This window comes from Saccopteryx leptura, chromosome X, assembly GCF_036850995.1.
Source record: "Saccopteryx leptura isolate mSacLep1 chromosome X, mSacLep1_pri_phased_curated, whole genome shotgun sequence".
NCBI classification, from domain to species: Eukaryota; Metazoa; Chordata; class Mammalia; order Chiroptera; family Emballonuridae; genus Saccopteryx; species Saccopteryx leptura.
Genome location: NC_089516.1, coordinates 46996002 through 47009139, shown reverse-complemented (window position 1 = coordinate 47009139; position 13138 = coordinate 46996002). Strand labels below are relative to the sequence as shown.

At 41.4% G+C, this 13138-nt stretch overlaps 1 protein-coding gene across 2 annotated transcripts in view; it reads right to left on the bottom strand.

The window, feature by feature from the left end:
- The window catches only part of DIPK2B (divergent protein kinase domain 2B), a 58910-nt gene extending 46095 nt beyond the window's left edge, over positions 1-12815 (bottom strand). For both annotated transcript variants that reach the window (XM_066357209.1, XM_066357210.1), the window contains exons 1-2: positions 12541-12815; positions 3197-3461 (exon numbers count right to left, since the gene is read on the bottom strand). In XM_066357209.1, coding sequence (XP_066213306.1) covers positions 3197-3461; positions 12541-12773 — 498 coding nt within the window. In that variant the 5' untranslated portion in view covers positions 12774-12815. The remainder of the gene's footprint in view (positions 1-3196; positions 3462-12540) is intronic.
- Between the last annotated feature and the right edge of the window lie 323 nt (positions 12816-13138).

Here is a 13138-nt window from a genome sequence, read left to right as displayed (position 1 = left end):
GCCCCTCCGGGGCGTCGCACTGCTGCGACCAGAGCCACTCTAGCGCCTGGGGCAGAGGCCAAGGAGCTATCCCCAGCGCCTGGGCCATCTTTGCTCCAATGGAGCCTTGGCTGCGGGAGGGGAAGAGAGAGACAGAGAGGAAGGAGGGGGGGTGGAGAAGCAAATGGGCGCTTCTCCTATGTGCCCTGGCCGGGAATCGAACCCGGGTCCCCCACACACCAGGCCGACGCTCTACCGCTGAGCCAACCGGCCAGGGCTAGGTCACTTTTGTTAAGAAGGAAAGGGAAGGAGTTTGGGTGAAGCCTAGGAAGGAAAGGGTACAGAGCACCTTGGTCATGCTGTGGAATCTTAAGGGCCAAGAGTCTCTAGAAAGGAGGACAGGAGAAAAAGGAGATGGTGTCAAAATGGGATAGCAATGACCTTGAGCTTGGTGAATGGAAGACTAATGGGGTTTATCCAGAATTTATAAAGTGATTGTTGATATTTTTCTATTTTTTATAATAAAATGAAAAATCTCTCGTGGGGATGAAAAGATGGATTAAGAAAGGGCAAAAAAAGTGAAAATGGTTATGGCTTTGCCTGTGTTTTAACAAGGTGTTGTTGATTGATGCATTTTTGACAGAAATAAGGAAAGCTTGTTTAGTTGCTGTTAATACAAGATAACAAAGTTGGTAAGAGAAAGTTTTAGCACAACAAACTGAAGAATGAGTCCCTCTTATTACAATAACACTGTGCCCTGCATTTCTATGGCTATGGACTTTTTCTAAAGCATCATCATCTCTAAAAGCTCATTAGGATGAATGAATCAGGTAGAACAGGCATTATTCACTGCCTTTTGAGAAACAGGAAATCCAAGTACCCAATGCAGTGTCTGGTCATAGTAGGCATTCAATCAATATTTGTTAAATAAGTGAAGCAGAGTCATATCAAGTAAAAGAACATCAGAGCTGGGAAAGCATCCAGAAGCTTTCCTCACAATCTATTCTTACAGTAGGGATGTCTGAGCAGAGTAGGGAAGCTTGGGCTTAAATGCAAGGTCAATTGGTCAGTCAGTAGATAAAGGACCCAAGTCAACAGTCTATCCTTTTTTCCCATACAAAGAGTCATCATAATATCCACTACATTAGTTTCTATTGGTTTGTGTTTTTTTCTGTCTTCACTACTGGCCCATGCTTCTAACGGAGAAGCTTGTGTTTGATTAATTTTGTAAGATGTAGCACACTTGTGGAAACTTGTCAAACAGATGAGCAGGATCTGGAAGCTCTCTACACTTCCTGGGTCTCTGCTTCTTCTCGTTCTGATACAGTTTTTGATAGCAGAGGCAGGACTCAACTACAGTTTCTAAGCCCCAGGGATCTTTTGCCTGTGTCACAATGTCTATAGTCATTAAGGCAGGTGACACTAGATGCCTGTGAAAGGTTGCTTTGGATTTGCCAGGACCTTGGAATAATCCCTACTGTATTGATGTGTCTAGAAATGAGGGAATGAGAGAGTTTTCTTTAGTTCAAAGCCTAAGGCTAGCTGATCTACTTTATGTGGAATTTCAAGTGTATCTTGCACACCGGGAAGTTCTGTCCTTTGTTATGTTCCATATCTCAGGAGGAGGTGTTCCGGAACCAGTGCTTGGGGAAAACTGTTCTCCTCAGCACTGGGACCTGACAACAATGGGAGTGGAAAGATGTGATGGAATTTTCAAGGGGTTCTGAAACACTTCTCTATGTATCTTGTTTTGCATTTCTTGGGGCCTTCCATTTGTTCTTGAAGACATATTTGAGGCAAAGCAGAAGAGGTCTCATATTGGTTCTTCTTATGCCCCTATAACAGTGAGGCCAGCCTGAGAATGGCAGATGGAAGGTAATCAGGCCAGCACTGGAGACCTTGTCTACAGGCACAAAAAGAAAGGAACATGGACTTATACCTACAGTGTGAACCATGGTTTAAACTCTGGTGTCTGTCCTTTGTTTCTGTCTAATGTTGAGCAGCCCCTCATGGGGTCCTTCTTACCTGATATTTCATTTCCTGTGTCCTAGAACATCTTCTAGATCCCTATGTTGGATCCTGCCACCTTTATACCCTGGGATAACTAGGCTTTCCCTGGCTCATTCTCTTGCTACGCCATGCCACTAAGATTCACAGAGTACGGAGACCAAAAGAACTACACTGGAAAGCTCAAAGTTGGATGATGACCATGTAAGCAGCAACTTTAGTCCTGATTTCAAAGCAGTTTCCACAGAATCTAAGAGCAAAGCCAGATGGTCTTGTCACCTGAATGAGATATCCAGGCATTAGTGGTTCTTCTTTGCTCTCAAAGGGGCCAAAGGAAGTTCTGAATGCACGGAAGTCACCCAGGCAGCCTTAGGTGCCAACGTGAAGGGGTAAATGGCCTGGGAAGTGTGAGAAGCAGCCTTAGCATCCCCTCTTAAGGGGGCAAGTTCAATTCCTTTAGCCTCATCATGGCAGGGTAGTTGGGTGAGCTCTTCCTTCCCATCTTTTTTGAAGATAATTCTCCTCAGTCTTCAGGGGTACATCTACTGCCTTAGATGATGCAGTGGGATGTGTGGGAAGGTACAAGGCTGTGCTGGTCTGGGTGAAGAAGGGTGACATTACAAACAGTAGTGCAGGAGAGGACCAATGCAATATATGACAACACTGCCAATGTGTTGAACTTCTATGGGTGACCCTTTCATGGGAACGGGTTGGCAGGTGGAAAGAGGGAGCTGTATTACCAGACTCCACTTCTGTAATAACTGAGGCTTTGTTTTTCTTTACAGTGGGAGATCAATGAGGGATCTGATTTTCAAAGTGGACTCTCTGGATGGTGAAACAGGGTGTATATGAAGGGTAACAAAAGCCCCCCCCCCCAAGAAGGTTATAGGTGAGTTAAGCCCTGTCAGGGGAGAAGAATGGTGAAGTTCATCCTGTCAGATCCTCAGGCTAGAAGTGGAAGCTAAGTACTTCTCCCCAAATATTTGCTGCAGGTCTCATCAGAGAGAATGGAGGATGACAATGGGTAGGGTCCTTATGACTAAATTTTGTTTAGTTCCTTTCTTATCACAAGTCACTCTGTTTTATGACATTGTTTTGTCTTACTTTAGATAGATCACAACTCCTTTCCTCCAGAATGAGATGTGAGATGGGAATAGATACTTCCCCCATATTTCCTTTTTGTCTGCAGCCACATGACCAGCACACTTACCTGCACCAGGTCTGGTGTGAGGCGTTTGGCCTGCAACCATTTTTGGAACCTTACTGTTTTCCTCAGGACACGCTCAATGCTGCAGGTCTTTGGGAGTGCTGCAGAGGCACAGATTCTCCTGTCCGAGATTTCATTCTGGTGTTTGCTGACCAGCCTTGAGATCTCCACTGGGCGCCAGGTTTTGGAATCATCTGAGTAATTTGCAGGGTAAGAAGGCAAGTAGTCCAGAGGAAGTTCAGGATGAGAGGCCAGCCAGTTGTCAAACCTGGAAGAAGAACCCTTTTAGAATCCACCTGGGAGATGGAGGGATGAAGAAGAGGCCAAGCAGGGACTAGTCAAAACACAGCCAGATCCAGAAGCCAGCAGAGCTTTGGGGGGCAGCAAGACAGGGGACAACATCTCCTCTGACCCATTTCTCATTTTTAGACTGAGGTACTCTAAACTCTTTGTGAGAGGACTATTTTTGTTTCCTCAAACTTAGAGAAGTATATACACTGCTCACAAAAATTTGGGGATCAGGGCCCTGGCCGGTTGGCTCAGTGGTAGAACATTGGCCTGGTGTGTGGGAGTCCCGGGTTCGATTCCCAGCCAGGGCACACAGGAGAAGCGCCCATCTGCTTCTTCACCCCTCTCCCTCTCCTTCCTCTCTGTCTCTCTCTTCCACTCCCGCAGCCAAGGCTCCATTGGAGCAAAGTTGGCCCGGGCACTGAGGATGGCTCTGTGGCCTCTGCCTCAGGCACTAAAATGGCTCTGATTGCAGCAGAGCGATGCCCCAGATGGGCAGAGCATCGCCCCTTGGTGGGCATGCCGGGTGGATCCCGGTCGGACGCATGCAGGAGTCTGTCTGACTGCCTCCCCGTTTCCAACTTCGGAAAAATACAAAAAAAAAATTAGGGGATCAGGGAACATGCAGATACTCCAGTACTTACAGCCTTTTGCATAATGCCTTTTCACCAATGAAATAAAAGTTGATTTTGCATCTCATTTGAATAATCAAACAACTTTCTTTGACTTGTCGTTTGCTTTTCTGATGTTCTTGTTTAATTAAAAAATAAGATGTTTCTTTTTTTATCACTTCATATTCATTTTGAAATATCCCCTAATTTTTGTGACCAGTATATATGATGTTGGAATAGGTGAAGGAGGTGCATGCCAGACAAAACTTTATCTTCTTGATATTACTAGCACAGAGGTACTAGCCATGGCTCTGAATTTCTCCATGTAAAGACGGCAGCTTTACACATGCTGGTACCTTTTATTCTTCTAACACACCATCTCCACTTTACAGATGCAGGAACTGAAGCTTATAGAATTCAAGTTCCTTGCCTAAAGTCAGACAATATGTTGCTAAACAGGAGTGCAAACCTAGTGTGCTCTGTCAAAAAAGTCCATGATCTTTCTCTTTCCCTATACTGGTTGCAGAAACAACTGGTTCCACTTTCTGAGCATAGCTAGGTCTTGGAAGTACAGTTCTTAAAGAGGCCTGAACTGGGGAGACTACTGACTCTCCATATCCAAACCCAAGCAGCCACATAAATTTTGCTTTAAGTCCAAAGATTTAAGTCATTAGTACCAACCAAGTTACAGGGAATTTGAAACGGTCACCAAATTCAACAGTATCTGGAATCTAGGAGGTATGTAATTCCACACAATGGCCTGGTCAGTCTTTAGCACTTCCTAAGGGAGAGGCACTGGACTATTACCATCCTAAATTCCACCTTGACCCTTTTCTTCAGTCATTTCTCCAACTATATGTAGACATTTCCATCAGGAAAGAGTGTTAAATCTTTCCTGATGGAAATGTCTTTTTCCATAGTAAATCTTTTTCATGATTTATGCATGAAAAATTACTAAGGTAATATTTACCTTCACTATTATTAATAATTGAGGGTTATATTAAAAACTAAAATTATGCTTATAAGATACATTAAATATTTAATTTAAATAAGCATCTTTGAATTCTTATTTTTTAGTATTATTGGGCAACATTGTCATCTTAAGTTTTAGAAGAATTAACATTTTGATTAGCCCTAAACCCTTGATTGTTTTGTTTCCTCACTTATATGACACAACTTTATCCTGAGAGACTGCAAGCTTTTCAAAGAAAAGGATCTAGCAGAAACAGTTGTTAAGCACCTTCTACAATTCAGAACCATTAAAATGGCCATGGAGTTAGGCACAAGGAATTCCGTTCAAGAACATTGCTGAAAATCTATTTTAAAGGACAAAACACTGTGAACTTGCAATAAGTCAATTTTACTGGAATTTCCAGGACTACCACGGTAAATGATTTTTTCTTCTGGGAGGATAAGAAAGGGCCTAGGTCTCTGAGGCAGGCCTGACTCCCTGTTTCCTGCAGCACTTCCTCTCATGGAGGTTCAGCTTTCCCCACTCCATGTGTCCCCACACAAAGGACCTATGGCTAAGGATTTACAACTAGGTGGTTGTCTTAGATCATGTTTATAGCAATACATATTTATAAAACACATGTGCCAGTCATTTTACTAAATATTTTAAATATATTAATTCAATTAAACCTTTTAAGGAACCTGTGAAATCGATACTGTTATTAACTATACAGATAAAGAAACTGAGGCATAGAGATATTAAGTAATTTGCCTGAAGTCACACAACCAAGAATTGAAAGAAGCAACATTCAAGCCTCCAGAGCTTGCAATTGTAACCATTTTGCTATTACTTAGTCTTCTATCATCCATTTTATGAATTAGCTCTTGGGAACAGATTGGTGACACTATTGGGGATTACAACCAGCAGGTCCTTAAAGATTATTTTGATCTTGCCCCCTTTTCTATCATTTTGAGGATAAGAAAACTTAAGTCTACTTGTCTGAGGAATCACTGACATTAGTGGCAGAGGGAGGCTGATCTCAGGGCTCCTTGTCCTTTCTTCTGTTTCTACCTTCTGAGGAGGCTTTGATGAGAGAACAGCCCTGCCTTAGTAGGTGACGTGTAATGGATGCCTGGTGCATGTTTAGCCATGGCTCAAGGTGTCCCATAAGGACCAATTGAAGACAGATAGGTTTACAAGCCACATTTCTCCCTCATTCAAAATGGTAATAAGTTTATGGCATTGAATGGAAAAATAAAACTTTGCTTACCTACTTTAATGATTAGAAGAATGTCAGTGAGAAAATGGACCCTGCTTTTTATTAACTGAACTATATTCACTTTTATTATTTTATTAATTTATGTACTTTTATCTATTTTTATTTCATTCCAAGATATGTTAATATCCTGCAATTTGGAAAATCACAAAACAGAGGCAGCATCCTAATCTTTCCTTTGAACTGAGATCATGGACATATTTTAAGTGAGACGGGCCAAGTCCTCATTGGGTTGAAATCCGGACAAGCAGGATCATAGTTTCACAGAGCTGAAAGGAAGCATAAAGGGTGTATGGTCCAGTCACTACCCTCCTCACCTAAACCTCTCAAGATGGAGGACAGGGTGAGTGTGTGTGGGAGAGTGACAGCCCTGAATGAGAATAAAATGCCCTTTTCTCTTGTATACTTCTTATGCTTGCATCCAGTCAAACACTAAGTCTGTAGACAGCGTTCCTAAATATTTCTTGCTTCTTTTTTCTCTTCTTCATTTTTCAGCTCTGCACAGAACCCTTAAAACATCAGCATCTTCCCAAAGCTCTCAGGACACAGTTCATACTTCTTAGAGCAGTTCATAATGCTCTTTCTAGGCCCATCTTTCGCTATTCCCCAACAGGCTTGCTTTGGTCTCACCAAGCCACTGACCATCTTAGCTAAGCTACATCAGTTTGGGCCTCTGAGTGTCCACTGACCTTATTATGTTCTGATCCTTTTGTCTAAGACGCTTTCTTCCTCTTTCTTGCCTGGATAATTTGTAACTAACCCTTTAAAGACCAGACAGGTATCATCTCTTCTGATTCATTCCCTCATTTCTGAGATGAGATAAAAGTTTCCTCTTATATGCTCTCATGACATCCTGTGTATTTTTTTCTATTAAAAAAATCAATTAAATTTATTATAAGTGACATTGGTTAATAAAATTATATAAGTTTCAGGTGTGAAATTCTATAATACATTATCTGTGAATTGCATCATGTGTTCACCACAAGTCAAGTCTCCTTCCATCATCATTTATCCACCTTAGCCCTTTTCTACCTCACCCACCCTCTTTCCCTCTTGCAACCCCCACACTGTTGTCTGCGTTTATGAAACTTTTTTCCTGCTTAATCTCTTCACCTTTTTCACCTAGTCTATCAACCAACATCCTTGCTGACAACTGTCAGTCTGTTTTTCGTATCTATGAGTCTATTTTTTTGGTTTATTTTGTTTATTAGATTTTATGTATAAGTGAAATAATATGGTACCTGTCTTTTTCTGACTGGCTTATTTCACTTAGCATAATTCTCTTCAAGTCCATCCATGCTGTCTCAAAAAAGTAAAATTTCCTTTCTTTTTATGGCTGAATAATATTCCATTTCTATAATTTTCACACATTACCACTGGTTTATGTCTCTGTCTTTCCAATAGAAATTAAACTCCTCAGTGCCTTGTAGAGTGCTTGACACTAAGTTAGTGCCAAATACATTTTAGTTGGGTGGATGGATGGATGGGTATTTAAATGTATACATAGATAAGTGAGTAGAGGAATACATGGAGGGCTAAATGGATAGGATGCACAGAGTTATGGTTAGGGAAAGAATGCATGGAAAGATGTCTGGGTGAGTGGCTGGATGGGTGCATGGATGGATGGATTATTTTGCCATAAGCTCTGGGCTTTGTAGCTCCCAATACCTTGAATTGATTTGAGAAAGTGAATTAGAAAAATAACTACTATCATCTTCTGAGATAAAGGAGATAGGCAAGGGCAAAGGAGAAAGGAAGGCAAAATTAAGCCTAATGATTTACTATTTTAATTTGAGCCTTCTACTACTCAGAAGTATTTAGACTTTTTTTTTTTTTAGGAATTTCACAGTGGGGTTGGAGATATAAGACCACGTGGGTACAATAGTGAAGGTAAAGCAAGGTATTCCTCCTAGTAAGAGCCCAGGAATTCCTAGGAGTGATTCTGACCAGAAATACTGCCACTAGGTTCTCTTCCCCTCCTGCTTCCATCTTTTACCTGCATGTATATAAATACTGATCAATCAGATTCTGATAGATCTTGCCAGTTGATGTGATCACTTAAGATTTCACATATAGGTATACTTTCAGTGGGAAAAATATGTCAATCAATTTTATTCATTTTTCTAGTTTTCCTTAACTTTTTGTTCAAGATTTGAAAGTCAATATGGAATGCATGGGAAAATTGATACTGAAAACATTCAAATGTTCAAAGTTCAATGGGTGAGAATAGGAAACATCAGATTCATTATTAACATTCTCAACAAGGAAAAGATAAGGGAAAGAAGAAAAGGTGACATTCATTTGCCAATTATGTGTTTTCAGCCTATCCAGCTAGCCTGGAAAGTTCATTATTCATTTGTTGCTGAACCACAAGTAATCCTTAGTGAATACTAAGCATGAGGCATTCATGCTTACCTGACTATAACATTTCAGCCAAATGCCTGAGAGTTTTTGATGGGCTTTCTCCCAAGGTGTCATCATAGTCATTTTTCAAAGTGGATAAAAGTTTGGAGATAAATAAGAACAAGATGAACCATTAGAAGCAAAGGATTAGAACTTGTAGACAATTTAGCAAAGAAGAAATACAAATGGCCAATAAACCTGGGGAAAAAGAGTTCTCAACCTTGAAGAAATACATATTGAAACAGGAGTAATATTAAATATTTGTGATTGTGCAAAAAGTAAGCTCTGTAGGTAGAGGTTTACATTTGGATATTTATCTATCATCTGGGTCAAAAATACAGTTTATTTTAGATTTCTATATATAATCAGTCTATACATAGAAATCCAAAAAATCCTATATTTTTGACACTGAAATTCCACTTTTAGGAGTTTGCAATAGGAATTAATTATTGATATGTACAGAAGTCTAGCCACAAGGATGGTCAACATAGCACTGCTTATAAAAGTGAGAAAAAAACTGGTCTTAGAATAGTGGATTAGTTTAATAAATTTTGATTGATGCAATTGAATTTTATGAAACCACTAAAAATTAAATTGTGAAGAATAATTAATAATGTGCAAAAATGTTCTTAATATATTGTTTAATAAAGTTTCACAAAAGAGTATACATAATATAATCACTTTTGTTGAAAAAAATTTAACCTAGCCCTGGCCGGTTTGCTCAGTGGTAGAGCATCGGCCTGGCGTGCAGAAGTTTCGGGTTCGATTCCCGGCCAGGGCACACAGGAGAAGCGCCCATCTGCTTCTCCACCCCTCCACCCCTCCCCCTCTCCTTCCTCTCTGTTTCTCTCTTCCCCTCCCGCAGCCGCAGCCGAGGCTCCACTGGAGCAAAGATGGCCCAGGCACTGAGGATGGCTCCTCGGCCTCTGCCCCAGGCGCTAGAGTGGCTCTGGTTGCAACAGAGCGACCCCCGGAGGGGCAGAGCATCGCCTCCTGGTGGGCGTGCCGGGTGGATCCCGGTCGGGAGCATGCGGGAGTCTGTCTGACTGTCTCTCCCTGTTTCCGGCTTCAGAAAAATACAGAAAAAAAAAAATTTTAACCTATACTTAAGAAAAGGTGGCAAGGATATACACCAAAATCTTAAAAAATGGGTGATCTCTTGGTAGAGGAATTAAATGCGATTTTTATTTTGTGTTTTCTTTAATCAGTATTTCCTGATAATTCTATTTTTTTATTATTATTAAGTGAGAGGTGGGGGGCAGAGAGACAGACTCCTGCATGCACTCTAACTGCGATTCACCCTACCTGGTGATGCTGTGCCCATCTGGGGCTGCTGCTACATTGCTCGGCAACTGAGCTATTTTAGCACTTGAATTGAGGCCATGGAGCCATCCTCAGTATCTAGGGCCAACTTGTTCGAACCATTCAAGCCACGGATGGAGTTGGGGAAGAGAGAGAGATAGAGAAAGAGAAGGGGTGAAGAAGCAGATGGGTGCTTCTCCTTTGTGCTTTGACCGGGAATCAAACCTGGGACTTCCACAGCCATCCAGGACATAAAACTTCTAAAATAAACAGATATTACTTTGAAAATAAGGAAAAATTATTTGCAATGTAGATAAAAGGACTATAAAAAAGTTCACATCCTCAAACCCACTCACTGTGTCTCTCTGCTTTTTCTGTGATGAGGAATGTGCATTTTCAACACAGAAAGCTCTAAACCTCAACCTGCCTCACTGGTGGTTTCCTGCTTGCATTTGCACACTCCACTTTCAGGCACACATGGAAAATAAGTTCTGAGGGAGCTTAAGTAATATCCTGAACTTGAATGGCACACAAATCTATTTTAGGAAATGTTTCCTTGAATTCGTCTAATACCTGACTGATGAGAAAAACTTCATTTATTACCATTTTGTGAAGAGTCAACTGTAGGATTCATATACCCTTTGTTTACTTATCAGGAGGAGGGTGTGAACCTGAAGCTCTTCCTTACCTGAATTCCTCAATTTCCTTCCCTCCCATATTAAAATTGGTCCATATTCTCACTGCTTCTTTTCTCCAAAGAATCAGCCCCACTTTACTTGTGCTCTTGATCTTCTCCATATGATTTCTTAGGTGGAAAATCTTGAGCACTTTTGACATCTCCACCTTTACTTCCCCTCACATTGATAGAGTTGGTCAATAAAATGACTCTCTAGCTGAACCTACTAACATCTTTTCCTGTCTTGCTTTGCTATCAATAACCTTTCTTCTGCACTAAGGGAACTGGTCTGACAGCCCCTGCGAGCATCACTAGTCTACCCTGTATACTTCTTTCCAAAAGGTCTTTTTGAAACGAAGGTGTCATCTTGTTTCTACCACACTTAACTCCCTCACCATTGCCTGCAATAAAGCTTCCCCAATTGTGTTTTGTGTGTGTGTGTGTGTGTGTGTGTGTGTGTGTGTGTGTGAGGGGGGTTGAGTTAAACTTTTTAAATGTCTTTAAAAAAAACCTAATAAGAAAAGTCCACATGCACTCTATACAACATCTACCATCTTGCAAAAGAAATTCAACACTTTTTATTGATTTTTTTTACTTGTTCTTTCTATTTAGTAGCTAGTTGAATAATCAAATATGCTTTGGTTAATACAGATTGGAAATAAAATTAAACGAATATCTTTTGTTTAGCCACCAAATCTTACACATTGAGATAGGTTCTCATAGTTGGGCAGAGGAGAAGTGGCCTATTACAAAGGATCTTTGGTATTGAAGTATGGGAACCACTGGTCCACAAGTTAAAGTCCCAATTTGTGGGCACAACAATCAAGGCTCCTTGCACCATCTGACTCTTTTAAACCTTCTCCTTCTGCCACATCTTCACATACACCTCATGCTCCAGTCACTAAATGCTTTTCACCTCTTCCCACACTTCTGGGTCTTTGTTTAAGCTGATCCTTTTACCTAAGCCTTTCCCTTCCCAGTAAATTTCAGCTCATCCTTTAAGGCCTTGCTCAGAATGCTTTCCCCTGGAGAAGCCTTTCCCCAGATCCCAAGTGGAATTAATATCCCCTTCCTCGAACTCCCAGAGGTCCTTTACACTTCACTTCTGGCCTGCATCACACCAAGTCTTATGCTACTTGTAACATAGCTCCCTCCTCCTAAACTCCAAGAGGGCAATGATCAAAGTTATAGCAATGTTATGACAGCATCTGCTGGGCCTTGGCTATAGTAAAAGCTCATTGACTGTGTGTTGACAGGTTTGAATTCCAAAGTGTGATCCCATTCTTTGGTGAGAGCCATTTGCATCACAATTTACTAAACTTGGGTTTTGCTCTGGTCAAGGCAACATCTCACAAACAGAAAACTGATTCAGAAACTTTGGAGCAAACCTGAATCCCAGACTTGACCTATTGGATGTTCACCTTGTCAAGTCACTTAATCTTGATATGTCTCAGTTCACTATCTGAATGAGTGAAAAATACTAACTCCCAGTCTGGTTGTGAAGAGTAAATAAAAATAGCGGGAAAATGTCTGTCACATAGTAGGTTTTCTATAAATTTTATTTTCCTTCTTCTATGAGAAATGGAGTTGATTAATGTCATAATCCCGGGCTACTCCATTCATAGAAAAGAAAACTTTAAACTCTGACTTCAAAAGGATCCTTTGGATTTAGCATTTAGGGCTGGAATTTGGCTTCACACTTTACCCTCTCTCCACCCCAATTTCAACCAATCACTGCTATGATTAAATGGCTTTGTTTCAGCTACCACTCATAAATTACATCCTGTCTCATTTTCAACAAATTCCTGGACATTCTACATTAAAGGAACAGAATTTTACCTTATTTCTTCTTTAAAAAACTTCTTGCAAATAGATGTTCCAATGCAGGCATTGCATTTATCAAGGCTGAGGAAAGCCCTTCCAAAATTGTTGCTGGTTCTGACTTGGGGAACTAGAGAAGGAGAAAGAGAAGCTGGTGAGGAGACAGAACAACTCAGGGCTGAGAACCAAAGCAGCAGGGACAGCCAGCCTGGGAGGAGGGCAGCAACTTCAATCCCCAGTCGAGGTTCCATCGGGACCCAGGACTTCAGCTGCAGCCTTCAGCTGTCCACTCAGGGCTGTGCAGAGGCAGGCCTTGGCAAAAGAAAGGGGGTTGGCTTAAGGGTGTTGACCCCATTCCAACCTCCCAGATTTCTGTTTGAGGATGCTAAGGAGCTTGGGCTAATGAGGCTGGGAAGGAGGTACGGAAGTCCATGGAGGATGCTGATAACACCGTTTCCAGAGTTACTCTTCCTCTGCCTGTGGTGGTTGCCACAGGCTGGGAGGGGCTAACTGACAGATTTGGGGAAGGACAATGGTCAGGGCTTCCCTGTGCAGTCCTTTTGACAAACACAGGATATCCTGGCTTGGCAGGAAAAGTCCATGTAGGATGTACGTC